Source organism: Indicator indicator, chromosome 12, assembly GCF_027791375.1.
Source record: "Indicator indicator isolate 239-I01 chromosome 12, UM_Iind_1.1, whole genome shotgun sequence".
In the NCBI taxonomy this organism is placed as follows: Eukaryota; Metazoa; Chordata; class Aves; order Piciformes; family Indicatoridae; genus Indicator; species Indicator indicator.
Window position 1 is genome coordinate 22,274,294 of NC_072021.1, and position 18,551 is coordinate 22,292,844.

General features: G+C 42.6%; 1 protein-coding gene across 1 annotated transcript in view; it reads right to left on the bottom strand.

Annotated features, from left to right (window-relative positions):
- TSNARE1 (t-SNARE domain containing 1) overlaps positions 1-18,551 on the bottom strand; it is a 204,374-nt gene that overhangs the window by 131,815 nt on the left and 54,008 nt on the right. Inside the window, exon 2 of the mRNA XM_054385404.1 lies at positions 7,884-7,961. Within this exon, the coding sequence (XP_054241379.1) occupies positions 7,884-7,961 (78 nt within the window). The remainder of the gene's footprint in view (positions 1-7,883; positions 7,962-18,551) is intronic.

The window sequence follows — 18,551 nt, forward strand, 5'->3', positions numbered from 1 at the left end:
ATGTATCATGTGCCACAACAATCACATCTTGGGCTGCATACACAACAGGTCAAGGGAAAGGATTGTACCTCTCTACTCCTCTCTGCTGAGACCCCATCTGCAGTACTGTGTGCATCTTTCTGGCCCTTAACATAATAAAGACATGGACCTTTTGGAGGGGGTCCAAAGGAGGCCACAAAAATGATCAGAGAGCTGGAACAGTCCCACTATGAGAACAGGATGAGAGAGTTGGGGTTCAGCCTGGAGAACAGGAAGCTCCATGAAGACCTTATAGCAGCCTTCCAGAAGTTGAAGGGGGCATATAAGAAAGATGGAGAGGGATATTTCATCAGGGAGTACTTATAGGATGAGGGACAACAGTTTTAAATTGAAAGAAGGGAGATTTAGATTAAATATTAGGAAGAAATTCTTTAGTGTGATGCTGGTAAAATACTGGAACAGGCTACCCAGAGAAGTCATGGATGCTCCCTCCCTGGAAGTGTTGAAGGACAAGCTGGATGGGGCTTTGAGCCCCATCTAGTGCATAAGAACCATTCATTGCTCTGAGTAGTGATTAAGAGGCAGAATATTGTGTCCATTTTGATATTGTCTATCTCATTGATGAAGACTTTAATATTCAAAAGTGCTTTGCTGTGATAATGGAGTGACCATCCCTGGAGGTGTGTAAAAAAACATGTCAACTTGGCACTCTGGGACATGGTTTAATGGCCATGGTGGTGTGATGTTGATAGTTGGACTTGATCTTAGAGATCTATGCCAAGTGAGAACAGCTGGAAGCTGGAAACATGGTTTATTTTGCAATACACAAATGACTTCAGATTTAAGAATATATATATATATATGTGTGTGTGTGTGTGTGTGTATAAAAATACAGCAGAAATCTTGGAGCATGGTTGCCTTTATACATCTTTGAATGTTCACTGTTTCAAATGCAGTCTCAAATTATCAGCAGGTCATTGCTCTTGGACTTAATGTATGAAGTATGCAAAGCCCACCAAGATTTTCCACAATGAAAGATGCTAAATAAATGAGGTTCTTGGTATTTGCATGTAGGATTTTCTCAGGATGCTTCCAGTTGTAAAAACTCATAACTTGTTATCAATCATGCTCCAGTATTTAATGAAAGGACAAAGAAGAGATTAGAAACATAGCTCAATTATTTCTGAGAAACTTAAGAATTCCTCTGTTTTAATGTTTCTGCAGACTTGGACTTGGTCTGTAACTTGGAACAAGCCACTTAATTATTTTTCTGCTGACAGACAAAATCCTCTCTTTTTTTGTGTTGGCAAATCACCAGAGGGTTGGCACCAGAAGTCACTAAACAACATAGAAAGTAACTAATGTGTCAGGACAACATGAGTATTCAAAACAAGCTTGAATGCTACCATACATTTTCACCCAGTTGCTAAATCAGTAATAGATTTTAGTGCTGAGTTTAGTGATTCAGTAAGAGAAAGCCTTGAGGAATTGTCTATAACTGAGCTAATAATTATTACCTTTTGGTGGATGCACAATGTTTTAAAGAATAAATTGCAAGATTTCACTAATAACTATTTGCTTCTCTAGGAGAACAGCATTGACCCTGCAATGATCTCATAGGTAAGAGTCCTCACTCTTCTCCCTTCCACAATCCTAACAAATCTATCTTCCATGCAATCTATATATACTGTCCATTTCAAGGACAATTTTGCATTATCTAAAAATACTTCTGGGCCCATCAGCCCTTCAGAACAAAACAGGGAATGGACAGAATCACGGAACTATAGAATTGTAGAATCATAGAATGGTTTGGGTTGGAAGGGACCTTTAGAGTTCATTCAGTCCAAACTCCCAACAGTGAGCAAGAACATCTTCAACTAGATAAGATTGCTCAGAGCCTCTTCTGACCTGACCTGGAATGCTGGCATCTCTCTGGCCAACCTGGGCCTGTGTTTCACCACCCTCATTGTAACAAACAACACAAAAAAATTCTTTTGTAGGTCTAGTCTGAATCTACCTTCTTTTAGTTTAAAACCATCACCCTTTCTGCTGTCACAACACACTGATAAAAAGACTGTCTCCATCTTTCTTATAGATCCCTCTATGTACTTAAAGATCATACTACGGTCTCCCTGCAGCCTTATCTTCTCCAGGCTGAACAACCCCAACTCCCAGCCTGTCTTCACAGTAGAGGTGTTCCATCCCTTTGATCAATTTTGTAGATCTTCTCTGGACCTACTGCAACAGGTCCATGTCCTTCTTGTGCTAAGCATGATCCTGGGAGAGTGGAAATCAAGTAAAGGCAGAGAAAGCACTTTTGTGGACAATGAGTTTCTCAGAACACATTAATGCCACGTGGGCAGCTCTGTAGAAGAAAACAGCAGCTAGAGCATCCAGGCACCTTTCTAACTTGAGATGTAAACGCAGGGCAATTCAAAGTGAAAGTAACTCTGCCAGTGTCTTCCTACAAAGGAAGATGAGGTTGATGGAAGACAGACCTGATATGCAGGTGGTTCTGTGCAAAAGCAATACAGACCTTTGCTACATCTTGCTTTGGAGAAGAAGGAGGAAGCAGTTTTCCTATTGCACAAACCAGCTCAACTCTTCAGACACACACCATTTTACACTGAGGAAAAGCAAGGAGCTTTGACACTTATTAAATATTTTGGGAAACACACACAGAGGCAAAAGAATTGGGCAGGAATGAAAGAGAAGAGGAAAGAGCTTGTCAGTCTGGTAAGAAAATGACTCAAGTGAAGTCCCTATCCTAAAATTTTATCAAATATTTTCATTTGAGCATAGTATTTATACATTTACATAAAGGTCCCAAAAGAACAGCCAAAGGTTGGCATCTGATGCAGCTCTTACTTGGGAAATAGCAGGACTAAGACTCCAGCTTGAGTCTCCTGGATGTTGGGGACACTGCTATTTTTGAAGTAAATCTAACCTGTTTTGACCAAGAATTGCTCTACCAAAATCTGTGCAGTTCCTGTGCTGGATGTGGAAAATCCCTCTCAGTTTTCCAGTTCTGACCATGAAAGCAGTAACTCTACTGAAGCAGCAACATGTCAAGCTGTGCTGAAGAGATGCTGTGAAGACAGTGTTAAAAGAGACATCTTACTTTAAACCTTGTACACTACAATTTTCAACTACCCCTCCAGGATAAGGCACATTTAGAAGAGATCACTGCTCTTGGAGCTGCACCAATTTACATAAACTGAGAGTTTGGCACCAGTTGTCTATGCTGTTGCAATCCTTAAAGTCAATGGGGAATAAGAAACCATCCTGAGAAGGCAATGGAGACTTGATCACACCTGGGGGATGATGAAAAATTTTGTGCTCAGCCTCTCAGATCAAGGTAATGGGACTGCTCATGGCATCAACCTGTCACATGGAGTCTTTAATGAGCAAATAGCAGGAATTAGAGAGGGAAGAGACCCATTAGAGCATTCTGGTTCTCCATCTGGCCAGAACAGGTCTGATTCCTCCAGTATATCCTCTACTGATCAGCCCTCTGACAAGATGCCCCAAGCCAGCCCCTTTTAGAAGTATTATTTATTGTACTCATTTATAAGGCTTATACTTGAGAGGAAAGCTAAAAGCTGCACACTGAAAGAAATGCAGAACCTTAATTAAAATAAGTAGGGAAAAAAGGCATTGATATAACAAATTCAGCCAGTATTTGAGCTTTTTTTTATGTGCTTTTTTTGCTTTTGTTTTGATCTTGGGGTTTTGTTTCTTTGCTTGTTTGTTTGTTTATTTTGTTTTGTTTATTTGGTTTAGGTTTGTTTATTTTATTTTAATTTTCCTGAAAGAAAAAATCAACAACAACAACAAAAAAATCATAAAACCTGCACAAGTCAAAGCACCATCAGTAATCTTCCCTATGCTCAACAGGGACAGCTCCCAAAAAAATAGAGAAAGAAAGCAAAGAATAGGAAAAATCTCCCTCTACCCCTTGACACTTCTCTAAGAAATGAGATAGAAAAGTCTGCAAGCTCACAACCTGGTAGAAGGGTGATCCAGGAGCACATAAAGAGGACCAACTGCTCTGGCTAGGATTTTTATTTAATACATGAAGAATATTTCTTTTTTCATAGCAGAAAAAGGGAAGAGGAGACATTTCTATGTGAGATCAGCCATGATCAGTTCAGAGCTGCAGAGATCTCCCTTGGAAAGGAGGCAAGTCCTGAGCTATCCAAGAAGAATTTAAGTCACCCCTAAGGCTCTGACTTCTGCAAGCAGAGTAAGGAGAGCAAAGATGGACAAAACATGCAGTGCTGATTACTTCTGTGGTGTTAGTAAAAAAAATAAATTGGTGCTTTAAGATCCCAGTACAAAGTTGACTTACTGTTTCATTAAAAGTAGTCATTCCCCAAAGACAGAATAAATAAATCCAAGACTGCCCACAACTTGGCATTTTGGGAATCTAAACAGATGCATAGCGTGGTTTGGTCTCCAAACAATGGGGAACCTGGAAAATCCCGAAGAGGTAGGAGTAAGGCAGGAAAAAAAGAAGAGTAGGTGTGATTTGATGTATGCAACCTTGTAGGAGGTTCAACACACCATGCCCAGTGCAAGAGTAGAAACCATCATCATCTGATGAGCATCTGCAGTGCAGCTGTTTGTTCCCTGCTCAGTCACTTTTGTGGTGGTACACAAACAACAGGACTGACTTTTGCTACATGTTCTGAGATGGAGCTTGCTGAGTTTCCTGAAGACACCATATGGTACAGCTGTGGAGAGCAGAAAGGATCCTGGGCATCCTTCCCCGTTTTATATCCTTACAAAGTTCTTCACCTGACATGGATTAGCTCTGCTAGACCTTAGCAGTACACTCAGCATCCTCCTCCTGAAGAGCTGTACCCACTTTTGGGGCAAAGGCTATGAAGAAGCCACACAACCTGAATGAAACGGAGTAGCAGACAAAAGTTAGTATGGGTGGTGAACAGAGCAACAACAGTAGAGTATTGTATGGGTATTTCTTCAACCTAGAAGCACTTTAAAAGGCATTATACATTCATAGATTCATAGATTTTAAAAGCCAGAGAGAGCAATTCTGATTATCCAATCTGATCTGCTCCCATAAAATCTTGTCCCATCACTCTTACATGAATACTGTAGTTGGACTAAAGTATATATTATAAAAAGACATTCAGATCCTGATTTAGAGCTTTGAGGCAACACCAAATCCATCATGTCCCCTCAATAAGCAGTTCTAATGGCCAGTTATCCTCATACAGAAAGACTGAATTTGTCTAGCTTTGACTCCTATCTCCTGATCTTGTTATGTGTGAGCATGTTAGATTAATGAGTCCTCTGCTATTTGATGTCTTTCTTCCCAAAGAGGTACTTACATGCCATGATCAAGCCCTCTTAGATGCCTAAAGCAGAAGTTTGGATGGCATCCATTTTAAAGGCTGATTTGCAGACTTCCAATAGTTGTCACAGCTCTTCTCTGTACCCTCTCCAATTTGGCAAAACAGTTTTAAGTGCAGGTGCTGTCATTACCTGCTTCACAGAGCACTCAAAGCAGACAACTCTTAACAGCAAGCACATCATCATGCTCTCCATACCATCTCAAGAGGTGGAGCAAAGACCACCAGAAACTGCTCAAAGCCTAATTGAAAGGATTAATGCAATTCTAACAAAGAATAAAACCAGAAACTGGATCATGGCATTTCAAAAATGAAGCCCCACTCAACTGAAGGATTTCTCAGGATAAACTCCACTACAGCAGGAGCTGTGACTACAGCACAAAGGCAAATCAAGGCTGCCTTAACTGGGCTAGTTGAGTGTCAATAGCACACACAAGCTCACGAGCAGGTTTTGAAACTTCATACTGAGCCCTTGGTTTGGGCCAGAAAGGTTACTACCATTCATCACTATGACTGTTATGGTAAAACTATTAGTGATGGAGAAACCACGATTGATGATCACAACTGGGAGGCTCAAGCTTCCACACTGGCCACAAGCCCAGGTCACACCATTGGAGTTTTCTCAAGGAAAAGCTCAGGAAAAAGGCAAGGACACCAAGTTGAGTAGGAGCCAGCAATAGGTCTTTGCTGCCAAGAAGGAGAATTCTAACCTGGGCTTCACTAGGCTAAGCCTTGCCAAAATTTCAAGAGAGCCCAAGGATCTCTGAAGGTCTCTAGTCCAGCTTTCTGCTCAGAGAAGGTCTACTTAAGAGCAAGTTGTGCAGGGTCTTGTCTGTCTCTGAGTATCTTGAAGGATGGAGACCACAGAGCCTCTCTGGGCTCCTGCTGCACTGGTTGATCACCAGAACCTTTCTCCTCATGCTGAGTTGTACTGTCCTTTGTTTCAGATGTCCTATGCCTCTCATCCTTCCACCATGCACATCTGAGATGTTATGGCTCCACCTGATCTACAGTTTTCCCTTAGGTAATTACAGAAGAGAACACGATTTCTGCTAATGCATGTTCAACTTGTGGTTGATCAGAACCCCCAGGTCAGATCAGAACCCCTCAAAACAGCTTAACAGCCAGCCAGCTTCCATCCTGTCCTGTCCTGTTGCACAGGATTACTCCATCCTAAGATACAAAGAACAGTGGAAATAACCATTTTCCTTCTGACTTTAAAGCAAGCTGGGCACTTGAATGACTTCATGGAGCCTATCCAGAGCCTACACTGGAGTGCAGCAATGAGACTTGCAGTGCTTGAGGTGAGGAACATCTGTGTGGTGGCAGAAGGTCCTGAACTCAAGGTGATCATTGTTGAAAGTAAACTCAAACCCACTACTCCCTTGTAGTCATAGAAAAACAGTGCTTGGATTTTCCTGGCAGATAGAGAATAAACAACTCCTCTAAACGACAGATGATTGTGTTTTAGAACTTTTTTCTTGGGAAGGTGCTGGATCCCTGGACCAGGCTGCTCAGTGAGGTTGTAGAGTCTCCTTCTCTGGAGACTTTTAAAACCCACCTGGACATTATGATCCCTGGCAACCTACTGTGGGTGACCCTGCTTTAGCAGGGGGGTTGGATTAGATGATTTCCAGAGGTCCCTTCCAAGCCTCACCATACTGTGATTCTTCTTCTAGCAAGGTTTCCTTGACAAAAGGACTGAAGCTTACCTCTGGGACTTGTTGGTGTAGGGCTAATTACAGAAATAAGGAGGCATTAAGATCCTTTCCTTACACCTAGGCCAGCCTTTTCTCTAATAGACACAGACCAGACCAGACAGAGAAGCTGTCCAGGTGATTCAAAACCAATATCAAGGTCCACATTAAAATCAGCAGCTGATAATTTTACATCCTTGTCTCAAATTAGTGTATTTTAGAACTGGGATACCATGACATGAACCATCAACACTCAGCGATGCTAGTTCATATACATATCTGCAAAACACATCTCTCCAGCCCAGCACACCAAAACTGATGAGCCAGAGCATGTCTCCAAAGGAGGGAAGCACTCTGCATCTCCAGGGACCAGGGAGACATGAGTAGGAACAGCATCCCTGCTCAGTCTACAGAGTGAAGAATAACAGAAGAGTTTTGGTGTCGGTGCTTTTCTAAGGGAGATAGATGTTCAGCAGGCTCCTGCGACAGACTCTGAACACAGTAGTGCTGCAACACATTACCAAATGAGTCTGGCTTGTTCCACCTTTTTGTGCTCCAACTCCCTATTGTAACAGATGACACAATTAAAAATAGAAAAGGATGTGGTCTCAGCAAGGATCGAATATATCTGTGCCTGTTTAATGGAACATATGGTGGAATATTTTTACATCTTATAAAGAACTGTGTCTTGGACATGTGCTGATACTTGTGAGATGGAGCAGCAGAAAAATTGCATTAATATTTGCTCCCTGAGAATGGGAGCTGCCATGCACACAAGTCATCAGCAGGACAGCAGATAACTGAGGAGGAAACCTTTCGTTATACACACCATTGGAGTTAATTCGGAAGACGTTGGCTGAAGTCTCCTGAAAAAGTTCCTGTAGTTCACTGGGATCAATCTGGGTGGCTGTGAAGACAAAAAAGGAGAAGGTACATTAATACTGGAGATCCATGATCACTTTGAAAGGGGCTCAATTCCCAGGATCACAGAATGGTTTGGGTTGGAAGGGATCTTAAAAATCACCTAGTTCCACCCCCCCTGCCATGGGCAGGGACATCACCCACTAGAACAGGTTGCTCAAAGCCTCACCCAACCTTGTCTTAAAGCATTTCCAGGGATAAGGTCTCCACAATTTCACTGGTGAACCTGTTCCAATGTCTCACCATGCTCACTGTAAAGAACTTCTTCTTAGTATCCAGTCTAAATCTCCCCTCTTCCAGCACCTTTAAAGGGGACTAATGGTTCCTCCTTGCTGCAGGAATTTAGCCTAAGTAGGTGCTCTGATGCAGTCTTACACAGTGTCTGATCATGCAGCTTGCACTGGACAGGCAAGTACCTACTCCAGCACCATCAGGACAATAAAGATGCTGCTGCAACAAGAGAGATATGACCTACATGAATTGGAACAGTGTTTAGAATCACAGGGTTGGAAAAGACATCTAAGATCATCAAGTCCAACCTCCTACCCAACACCTCCCAATTCTATAATTTATTAGCAACTGAAATATAAGTGATTTTTGCTCATTTATCAAGTGTCAGTATGAGAAACATGAATGAATGAGAAACTGAAAGCACAAGAGCATGGCTAGCTATCACTTTCCAGAGCAGGAGGCCATGCAAGCATGTCTGGTCTTCAGAAGAGGTGAGAAAGCAGTGGGCAGTGTAACTTTTCCATAGTCTCAAATCTTTTGGGGCAGGAGCCCTTGGGTCCTCCACACATTTATCTTCCCATCCCAAGAGAAGCTCCCCTTCCTCTTTCTTCCTGACTCAGTGCCAGGAATTGCTATTGCTGCTGCCCAAACAACTTCTCTCAGCATCATTCCCAAAGTCCCACTTTGGCCAGAGTACCCAAGCTTGACCTACAAGGAAAAAACTGAAGTGAGGGTTTAAATGTTTGGGTTTTTTCTTCTTGGCTTCGTTTCCCAACTTTGAACCCCCATGAAACTATCCTCCATAGCTTCACTATCCCCAGAGAAGGAGCAATACGAGCTTGGACATCACTTAAATAAGCTTCAAAGAGGATTTGGGGGTTTGATCAGTCACCAAAGCACTCATTTATACCTATGTCTTTAGCACCAGCTATATGGTAGAAGATCTGGAGCAGATTTTCCCATGGTTTAGCTGCATTCTGACTCCCACTAAGATCAGCTTTTGCAGGTTTCCCAGAAGCTGCTCAACCTTAAACTTTGGTCAAGTCCAAAAGCACCACAGGGCTTGTCTACCCAACACACCACGGAACATTCAACAAGCCACTACTATTAGCTAGTGGCTAACAGCAGTGGCTAAGAGCTGAAGTATGACAGAAACTCCAATGGGAGCTACAATTCATGTTTTCAAATCAGGAGACTGTAACTATAATGTGTTCTCCCTCCCTTAACCAGATTTCCCTGCACTGTTAAAACACCATGCACCCAGCCTGCTGCTGAAAGAGAAGAAAGTTACAGAGCAAGATGAAACCCAGGAATAATGACCTCAGTGAGAAGCCTGCTTGATGCACTGCTCAGGATAGTCCTCAGGATGCAGCTCCTGGTGCTTGAGGACAAGTTCCACATGCCAACAGTGCAACCAGAGAATTTTCCACTGCTTCTCTCATGCCTCATCCCCAGCAGCACTCACATGAGATAGTTCAACCCTGTACCAGCTGCAAATGAAAGTCCTGGATCAGCCTGTCAGGTTGACACAAATCCAGGGCATTAAATAGTCTTTAATCCTCATTGCTAGAGATTTCCCACTCTTGTCTTCCCGAAGCTCCTCCAAAATCAGCTGTCCCGGATACCCCTTCCCTTTGCTTTATAGATGAGGCCATAGAACACAAGAAATTAACTTGGGCTTCCCCAGTCCCTCAGGTATTTCACTTATTGCTAACAAGATCGAGCTTTCCTTATATCACTGACAGAAGAGCAGCAGGGTAACATTTTTAGATCTCTGCAGACTGTGCTGACCCCAGTGCTGGATTTTCAATGTGCAAACATGGTCTGGGTTAGTAATAGGGGAGGATGATTGGCTAGTCATGCTTCAGCTTGGTTAAATTTCCAGTTGCATGTGCTGAAAGGACTGGTCCACACCTTTTTGATAGAGGGGTTTTTGATGGGTGGGGGAGAGACAGGCTTGTTTACCAGTACCTGAAGGGAGCCTACAGGAAAACTGGAGAGGGACCATTTCTAAGAGCAATGGTTTTAAATGAGAGCAGGCTAGATTCAGATCACACATCAGAAAGAAATTCTCTACCATGTGGATGGTGGGACACCAGAACAGGTTACCCATTGTGGACAGCTCATCCCTGGAAGTATTTAAGAGCAGGATGCATGAGGCTTTGAGCAGCCTGGTCCAGGGGGTGGTGTCCCTGGTTGTGGCAGGAGGTGTGGAACCAGATAATCTTTAAGGTTCCTTCCAACTTAAGCCATTCTGTGATTCTGTGATTTCCATTTTTTGCTTTAGAAACACTGAATTTGACTGTAGAGGTTTTTAGCCTGTCTCAATGTCTCAGTGATCCTGGGTCCATGTACATCGAGGTATTTTCCTGAATGAGGCCTCAGATGAACTACGATGCAACCAAACCAAGGGCTGGAAACTCCTTTGAGTCCTCAATTTTAAGCACCAGCTAGGAACAGTACTACATTAAACCTCTCAAATGTTATGGACTGCAGACTTCAATGTGTTCCCACATGAGGCAGTTCTGTAGTTTGACAGCATCCAGCAGGTTCCTTTAGGGAATCACTTAAAATGTCAAAGATGAAATACGCCAAACGTTGCAAAAGGCAGGGGAAGCACCGACTGCACTGCACAGACTCTGCACACCTGCATTTTGGACTCCCTGCAACACCGTAAGAAAGAAACACTGAGTAACAGAGTTGAATCACTGAGCAATAGTTATGCATGTGCAGAGTTGGTCTATAAAGCTGCCCGGCAATTCAGGTGCTGATTTGGGAGAGTGGGATCGATCCAGCCTCCCCTGGGTGGCCACGAGGAGACCAATTTTCTCACCCTGTATTGTATTTCCTTAATGGAAAGGAGGGAAAATGCAACAGGATCATACTACGAAGACATGGAAACTACTTTGTAAGCCTCAGAATGTTCATTCTAGCTAAATACAAGGTGATTGTGAGATGATTCTGTAATGAACTCCTTCTCAAAGGCCTGAAAACTCAACCCATAAATACCTAACATAGCGTTGTGTCATCCCTGCAACTCAAAGAAGGGAGAGGGGCAGGGCAAAGGTAACAAGGAGGCAGTTTTAACTGCTCCAGTTTCAAGCACACATCAAGCAGGGATGTTGTAACCAGTCATGGAGCATTCAGCAGTTCAAGCAGACAAGCAAAACAATTTAAAAACAGCATCACAAAGCAAAGCAAAAATACATCTGTACTGCCAAGCTAACTGAAGACATACCACAACCATGACAGCAAGTGAATGCGAAGTAGGTTTCTGTCTAATAAATAATTAAACACCTTCAACTACATAAAGAGAGTGCTAAAATATTACAGCTCCTTCAGAAGGAGTATGAGGTTGCCAGTATCCAGTAAATACTTCCCATGGCCTAACACTAATAAAGTTCAGGGCCACAACTGGAAAAAGATGACTTTTAGAATCACAGGACCATAGAATTGTTTTGATTGGAAAAAACCTCTAAGATCATTGAGCCCAACCTTCAATCCAACACCACCATGACCCTTAAACCATATCCTGAAATGCCATGTCTACACCATCTTTGAACATCTCCAGGGATGGTGACTCCCCCACCTCCCTGGGCAGCCTATTCCAATGCCTGACCACTCTTTCAGTAAAGAGGTTTTTTCCTAATATCCAACCTGAATATTATTTGATATGTTATAGAATCCTATGTGCAAATTGTTTCCCCTCCACTTTTTTAACTGGACACGTCTGAAAAATTTTTAATAGTTTCCATTTATTTTTTCTGTTTGTTTTCCAGCAGAATCCTCTTAGCAGGAGACAAGGCAACATAATTTCCTCTGCAATCAGCTCAACCTTCTCCTCACCTGGCAAACAGAGATGACAATTTCTAAAGAAGCAGCATCTTACACCAGCTTTTCTGATATTTTCCTACTTGTTCCAACCATAAACCCAGCACTGCCAGGTCACCACTAAACCACGTGCCTAAGCACACAGCTACACATCCTTTAAATCCCTCCAGGGATGGTCACTCCACCACTTCCCTGAGAAGCCTGGTCCAGGGCTTGATAACTCTTTTGGTGAAGACTTTTTTTTCCTAATGACCAACCTAAACCTTCCCTTGTGCAACTTGAGGCCATTTCCTCTTGCCCCATCTCTTGTTACTTGGGAGAAGAGACTGACCCCCCACCTCAATATGGCCTTTGGGAGCCTTAAAAATCCATGCAAGTCTTACATTCAATTTTTACAGCCATTTTTTACAACCATTCCCATGGCAACTCAGAGTGCATTGCTTTCAACATTTCAGTGCAATTAAAATCCTTAACTCATCACACTTGTGTGATGCGTCTACAAGAGACACTCAGGACAAGAACTGACCAGTGGAAGGATGTGGTGTTAGTGCTTGGAGCAAAATACACCCTGGGATCTTGCAGTCAGCTTACCCCCATCCTGCTCAGGAGAGAGAAAATGCTGCTGATGCATGTGGGCATCCCTGGGGCTCTCAGGAGCTGTGACAGTCATTAGCTCCAACCATCACTGACAGCAGTTGTGGCAGGAGAAGAAGATATCTGAGCGAGCTGGCAAGTGGAAATGTCTTCTGACTCCTCTTCAAGACAGGCTTACAGGGTCCTGTCTCTAGTGATCCAAATATAATTAATGTCCAAAGGGAATACGGAGAGGTCCAGGACAACACACATGCTAAAGATATCTACAGAAATATTCTTTCGCTTAACGTTAATGAAAACTACCCCTGTTCCCCACCTTAATCTTCCTTGCCTATTAATTATTTCACACTAATCTGAAGGTCCTAATGGCTTTTCTGCAGCCAGGTAAAGTCAATTGCCTCCCTGAATTCAATTTTGTAGGAAACCTAAAATAACTCAGAAGTTGTAGGAAAGAAGAGGCAATAATTACAGTAACTCCAATAAAAAGGGAAAATAAGAAAAACAGGACAAGCAATTCAATCCTTTTACTTAAAACACATAACAGGGCTGTAGCAAAGCAGCTCAACATCTCACAATTGTGATGAATATTTCCCCAGTGCACCAGCACTGTGTTGTGTAAAGGGCAGGCACAGATCTTCAGATCTCCTGCATCTGCATCCTTGCTCCTTTGAAAGCTTTAAGTGAAGCTATTCACAGAATCACAGAATAGTGGAGGTTGGAAAGGATCTCTGGAGATGATCTAGTCCAACTCCCCTGCCAAAATAGTCACCTAGAGCAGGTTGCACAGGAACACAGCCAGGCAGGTGTTGCATCTCTCTGGAGAAGGAGAATCCACAACCTCTCTGGGCAGCCTGCTCCAGTGCTCTGTCACCTTCAAAGGAAGGAAGTTTTTCCTTAAGTTCAGATGAAACCTCCTGTGTTCTAGTTTGTACCTGTTGCCCCTTGTCCTGTCACTGAGTACTGCTGAAAAGAATCCAGTCCCATCCTCATGATCTCCACCCTGGCTAACAGTCCCATGTCTCTTTGCCCTTCTTCCTCATAGAGGTGCCTCAGTTCCCTCACCATCTGTGTGGCTCTCCACTGGCTTCTCTCCAGTAGTTTCCTGTCTCTCTTGAACTGGGAAACTCAGAACTGCACCTCAATACTCCAGGTGTGGCTTCATCAGGGCAGAGTAAAAGGGGAGAAGAAACTCCTTTGACCAGCTGGCTGCACACTTCTGAATGCACTCTTCTTGGCCATGAGGGACATTGCTGGCTCCCGGTGAACTTTTTATCTGCCAGGACTCCCAGGTCCTACTCCACAGAGCTTCATACCATCTTCTGCTGAACAATGTTACTTGGTGTACAAACTACCCTTTTGTGCTGTGAAACTCCTACAAGGAGTAAAGTACAGGTAGGGAGCAACCTGCTCACACTAATTTCAAACCAGCCATCCCAAATCTTCAGTTTATATCTGCCACTATGGATAAAGCACATCTGAACTCAGCCTTGTCACCTACCTCCTCAACAGCACAGCTGAATGGATAAGTTTCACCCATTAAGCACTTTGTTTTTTCTCCAGGACCAGGAGAGCCATTGCAAGGTCCCCCCCTTGAAGACTTGTCGTAGTGTTGACTTATGTTATACATGGAAGTAACTCCTTACCAAAGACTGTGATCCATAACGAGAGCCACATGCCTCTGCAATGGGAAATGAACTCAAGAGAGAGAATAAGATTGATTTCTGGCTGCTGGTCCAAGAGCAAGACATTTGCTCTGGAGCAAAACACTGCATTTCTGTCTTCATTTTATCTTTTCCACAGCTGACATACAAAATGAAGAGGTGGGAGAAAATGAAGGAGGCGCAGGGGGGGAAGAAAGAATCATAGAATTGTTTAGGTTGAAAAAGACCAATAAGATCATCAAGTCCAACTGCTAGATCATCAAGTCCAGCTGTTGAAGAGTAAAGACAAAGAAGGTTGTCATAGGAAAAAGAGAATAACAGAAGACGAACAAGAAAGAATTGGTGGATGCACAGCCACCTACACCCACAAGTCCTCTAGCCAGTAGTACTCCACAGCTTCCCATGGTGCTCCTCCCTGGGAACTCTCTGGTGTCTGATCCCATGTCTCTTCTGAAGCAAGGACACTGTTTTGGTCCTCTGCTGTCTTTCCATTTCATATCAACCACAGGAACCTCATTTACCCTCATGACCTTCTGCTCTTCTGCTGAAACTGGTCACAAAAGTCTTTGACAAATACTAGCACAGAAAGGCCTGGTCAAGAGCATGTTTGGGCAAGGCTCCTTTCCTCAAGGAAAAGAGCTTAAAATAGAAAGGGGAATGGAAGGGAATAAAAGATGCAACACCATGTCTAGTGTTGCAAAGTTGCTCCTGGCATGCAAGCTTGGGAGCTTTTGATTTCCTTCTTTTGGAGTGAAAACATGATGCTGTTTCACGTGGCAATGCTCTGGAGCTCTTTGCTATGGATTTATGAAGAGATGTGTAGAAAAGACTTGGATCTCCTTAGCGTGGCCACAGCACAAAGAGGGGACACTGAGGAGATTGCACATTTACAAAAGCCATGAAGCTGGTGTTTGCATCAGTCCTCTTCCAACCCCCGTTCTCACACAGTGGAGTCAGTGTATTCAAGAACTCAATTACCTGCAGGCTAACTTGGGGTCTCTGTTTGCATTAACAATTACAAACTCCTGGTCATTTTTTTGGAAATTGCTTTTCTGGTTTGGTCAAGTTCTCCTGAACATAAAAAATAAAATTTTCATGCTTTCAGAAATGAAGCTTTACCTGAAGGCATCTCAGCTGAAAGAACATATTTCATCCAACCCATCTGGAAGAGAGATACACTTAGGTAGTGAAGTATTTGTCTTCTCTCCCCAAGAGAAAACCAAGAAGTTAAGAGGTCTCTAACCCCACAGCTTTGCCCTGAAGAAGTATTTTAATCCCACCTTACTTCTCCATCAGATACACTAGCAGAAAAAATACAGAGAAAAGTAAACAAACAAAAAAATCCCAAACAAAACTCAACCAACCAAAGGAAAAAAAAAATGATCTCTACTTATGAGAACAGAATTTTTTTTCTTTGAAAGATCAGTAGATCTTTCTACAGACAGTTAACCAGAGGAGACTCAGATATTGCAACTTTGAAGGCAAGTTGAGTGCAGGGTCCAAATTTAGTGAGTGTAGAAGCATAAGGAGGTAATGCAGGCAGGGAGAATGATTTTAGGTTAGTAAGGATCCCATCGAGGCATGATTTTTTTCTTCTGCTCTCTGGAGCAGATTCAACACATTAACCCTTATAAAGCCTCTGAGATTTGTGCCTTAGTTAACATGTCCCCAGAGAAGAAACTGCAACACACAGTACAAGTGTTCCTGCTAAAGCTAATGAGATTTAACTGGAACTCAGCACAGCTCTTTCTTGGAAGATCCTAGAGCGAAATGAAAAATAAAGCTATAAATAAATATACAACACATATCTCTGGAAGGAATAAGAAATACAGAGCCCATGCCAATGGAATCCTAAAAAGTCAAGGGCAGAAGCTACTCAGACAATAAAACCTCCCACGTAGGTGAGATCTAGGGCAGTAGGACAAAAGCTTTCCAGCTTCTCAAGTGTTTGCTCTAGTGGCACAGGAGGCATCACAAGCTTGGGATAGCCCAGCTAAAGGGTGGGCATTAACTTGCAGTGAAAATCATCCTCTGAATTAAAAAAGATACAGAATTATACACTACCTCCTGCATGACCATATGAGGAAAGGGGCTGTAGACAATCTGTACACTCCCATTTTAAATCAGCCAAATTTTATTTTACTTAGTCCCTTGCATGGACCTAGGGTAGTTTGTCCTATTTTGATTCTCCTTTCCTCCACCATGAGGGAGGGTTTGGAGTTGCAACTCCAAATACAATACCAAGTCCTCAGTCAGCAAAATGCAAATCTGCAACCCTCCAAGAAATAGTTCATAGAGAAAATGAAGCATTATTTATCCTTTTTAACAGTGCAATCAAGGTTCAATCAGCTCTGCTTTGCATTATCTTCAGTTAAGATGTTTTTATTCTTATTCTTAGCATATCTTCTAATAAGCAACTGCTGAAGAAGAAAGCAGTGAGACACTCTAGGTGCACAGAAGATACCCAGTGCTGGCATGTCCCCAGCCCTGTAGTGTGTCCTGTCTGTCCAGGAAATCAGAAAGTGCCAGTGTATCACCTCACATTCAGGAAGCCTGGCCAAGGAGATGTGCAGCCACACCAAAATCACATTGCTCAGCTTTGTTGACCACTTCGGACCCAGGTCCCAGAGGGTACACCCCAAACAATCTCATAGTCAAAAAAAAGTATCCCTAAATCCACACAGATACAGTTCAGGCAAGTGATAAAGAAATCCAAATATTCCACCATCAGAAGGTGTCTGTAGAGCCAAACCCAAGACAGATATACATTCATTTTGCCCACACCAAGCACTGACTCTTGGCCAAGTTGAGAAATGTCCTCCATGGTGAGGACATCCATGTGGCTAGATATGAGCAACAGCAGTTCAGATTCATTCCAGTTCCAAAGGTCTACTTTGCAACTGATCAACAAAGCAAAAGCTTGGAGACACAGACAATCTTGACAAGAAGCAGAGATGTCCCAGAGCATCAGAAACAGCATTAGAGGAAGTTGTTGGCATGAAGTGTCACTCAGAAGGTGGCATATGCCTCACAGTAAAACAGTAAGGTGAAGCAGAGATACTAATTAGAGCCTGCTTCCAGCTCACAGTATGGGGGAAATACCCAACAAAAATCCTAACCAACCAACAAACTTTATTACATTATTTCCCTAAGAGTTTATTTTAATTTATTAATAGATCCCCTGCTTTTGCAAGGACACTAGAAATATGTCAGGTGTTTTCCAGCAGCTTGAACAGCTTAATAAGCTTGGAAACAAAAGACTGCAAACTATATAGTTTGCAGATTTCAGTCTTCTGTTTTCAAGATTGCTAAAGATGTTCAAAAGGCTAACAATAGTTTGCCGTTTCAAACATTATATTCTCTTCATCTGCATTAAATCACATTCCTGCTAGAAAAATCTTATCTTATACTTTTTCAGGCAGGAGTAAAAAATACTAAAACAAACCCCAACCAACTAAGCAAAAAAAAAACAAAAACAAAAAAACAAAAACAAAAACAACCAACCAACAGCAAAAACCCACAACCAACCAACCAACCACAACAAAAATCCCACCAAAACCTGCCCCAAAACAGTCCACATACAGCCTTCTAGCTTCTACAAGCAAAACCTTCAGATCTTTTTGATTTCATGAAGGAAATGTCAAAGACTCACAAGACCATTACCAGAATAAAAAGTCCATCACTTCATGGTAGTAACATGATGGCTAAAAGTGATTTAAGGGCAACAAAGCTGGTGAAGGCTCTGGAGAACAAGTCTTCTGAGGAGCAGATGAGGAAACTGGAGTTGTTCAGTCTAGAGAAGAGGAGGCTGTAGAGTTGTGCTCTACAACTCCTTCTAAGGACATTATAGTGAGGTGGGGGTTGGTCTCCCTAGTATCAGGTGATAGAATGAGAGAAAATGGCTTGAAATTGTGCAAGGGGAAGTTCAAGTTGGGTATTTGGAAAAGAAAGTCTTTACAGAAAAAGTGGTCAGGCGTTGGAACAGTATGCCCAGGGAGGTGGTGGAGTCACCATCCCTGGAAATGTTCGAGAAACATGTGGCCATGGCTCTTCAGTATGTGGTTTAATGGCCAGGGTGGTCTTAGGCTGACGGTGGAACTCCAAACAATTTTAGAGGTCTTTTACAACTGAAACAATTCTAGGAGTCTATGATTTGAAGGTCAGACAAGCTTGGCACTCCATGGGAAATGAATAGGTGGAATTCTCAGGCCTGTTTTACCTAAAATTAATAAAATCATTCAGAGAATTCAGAGAATTCC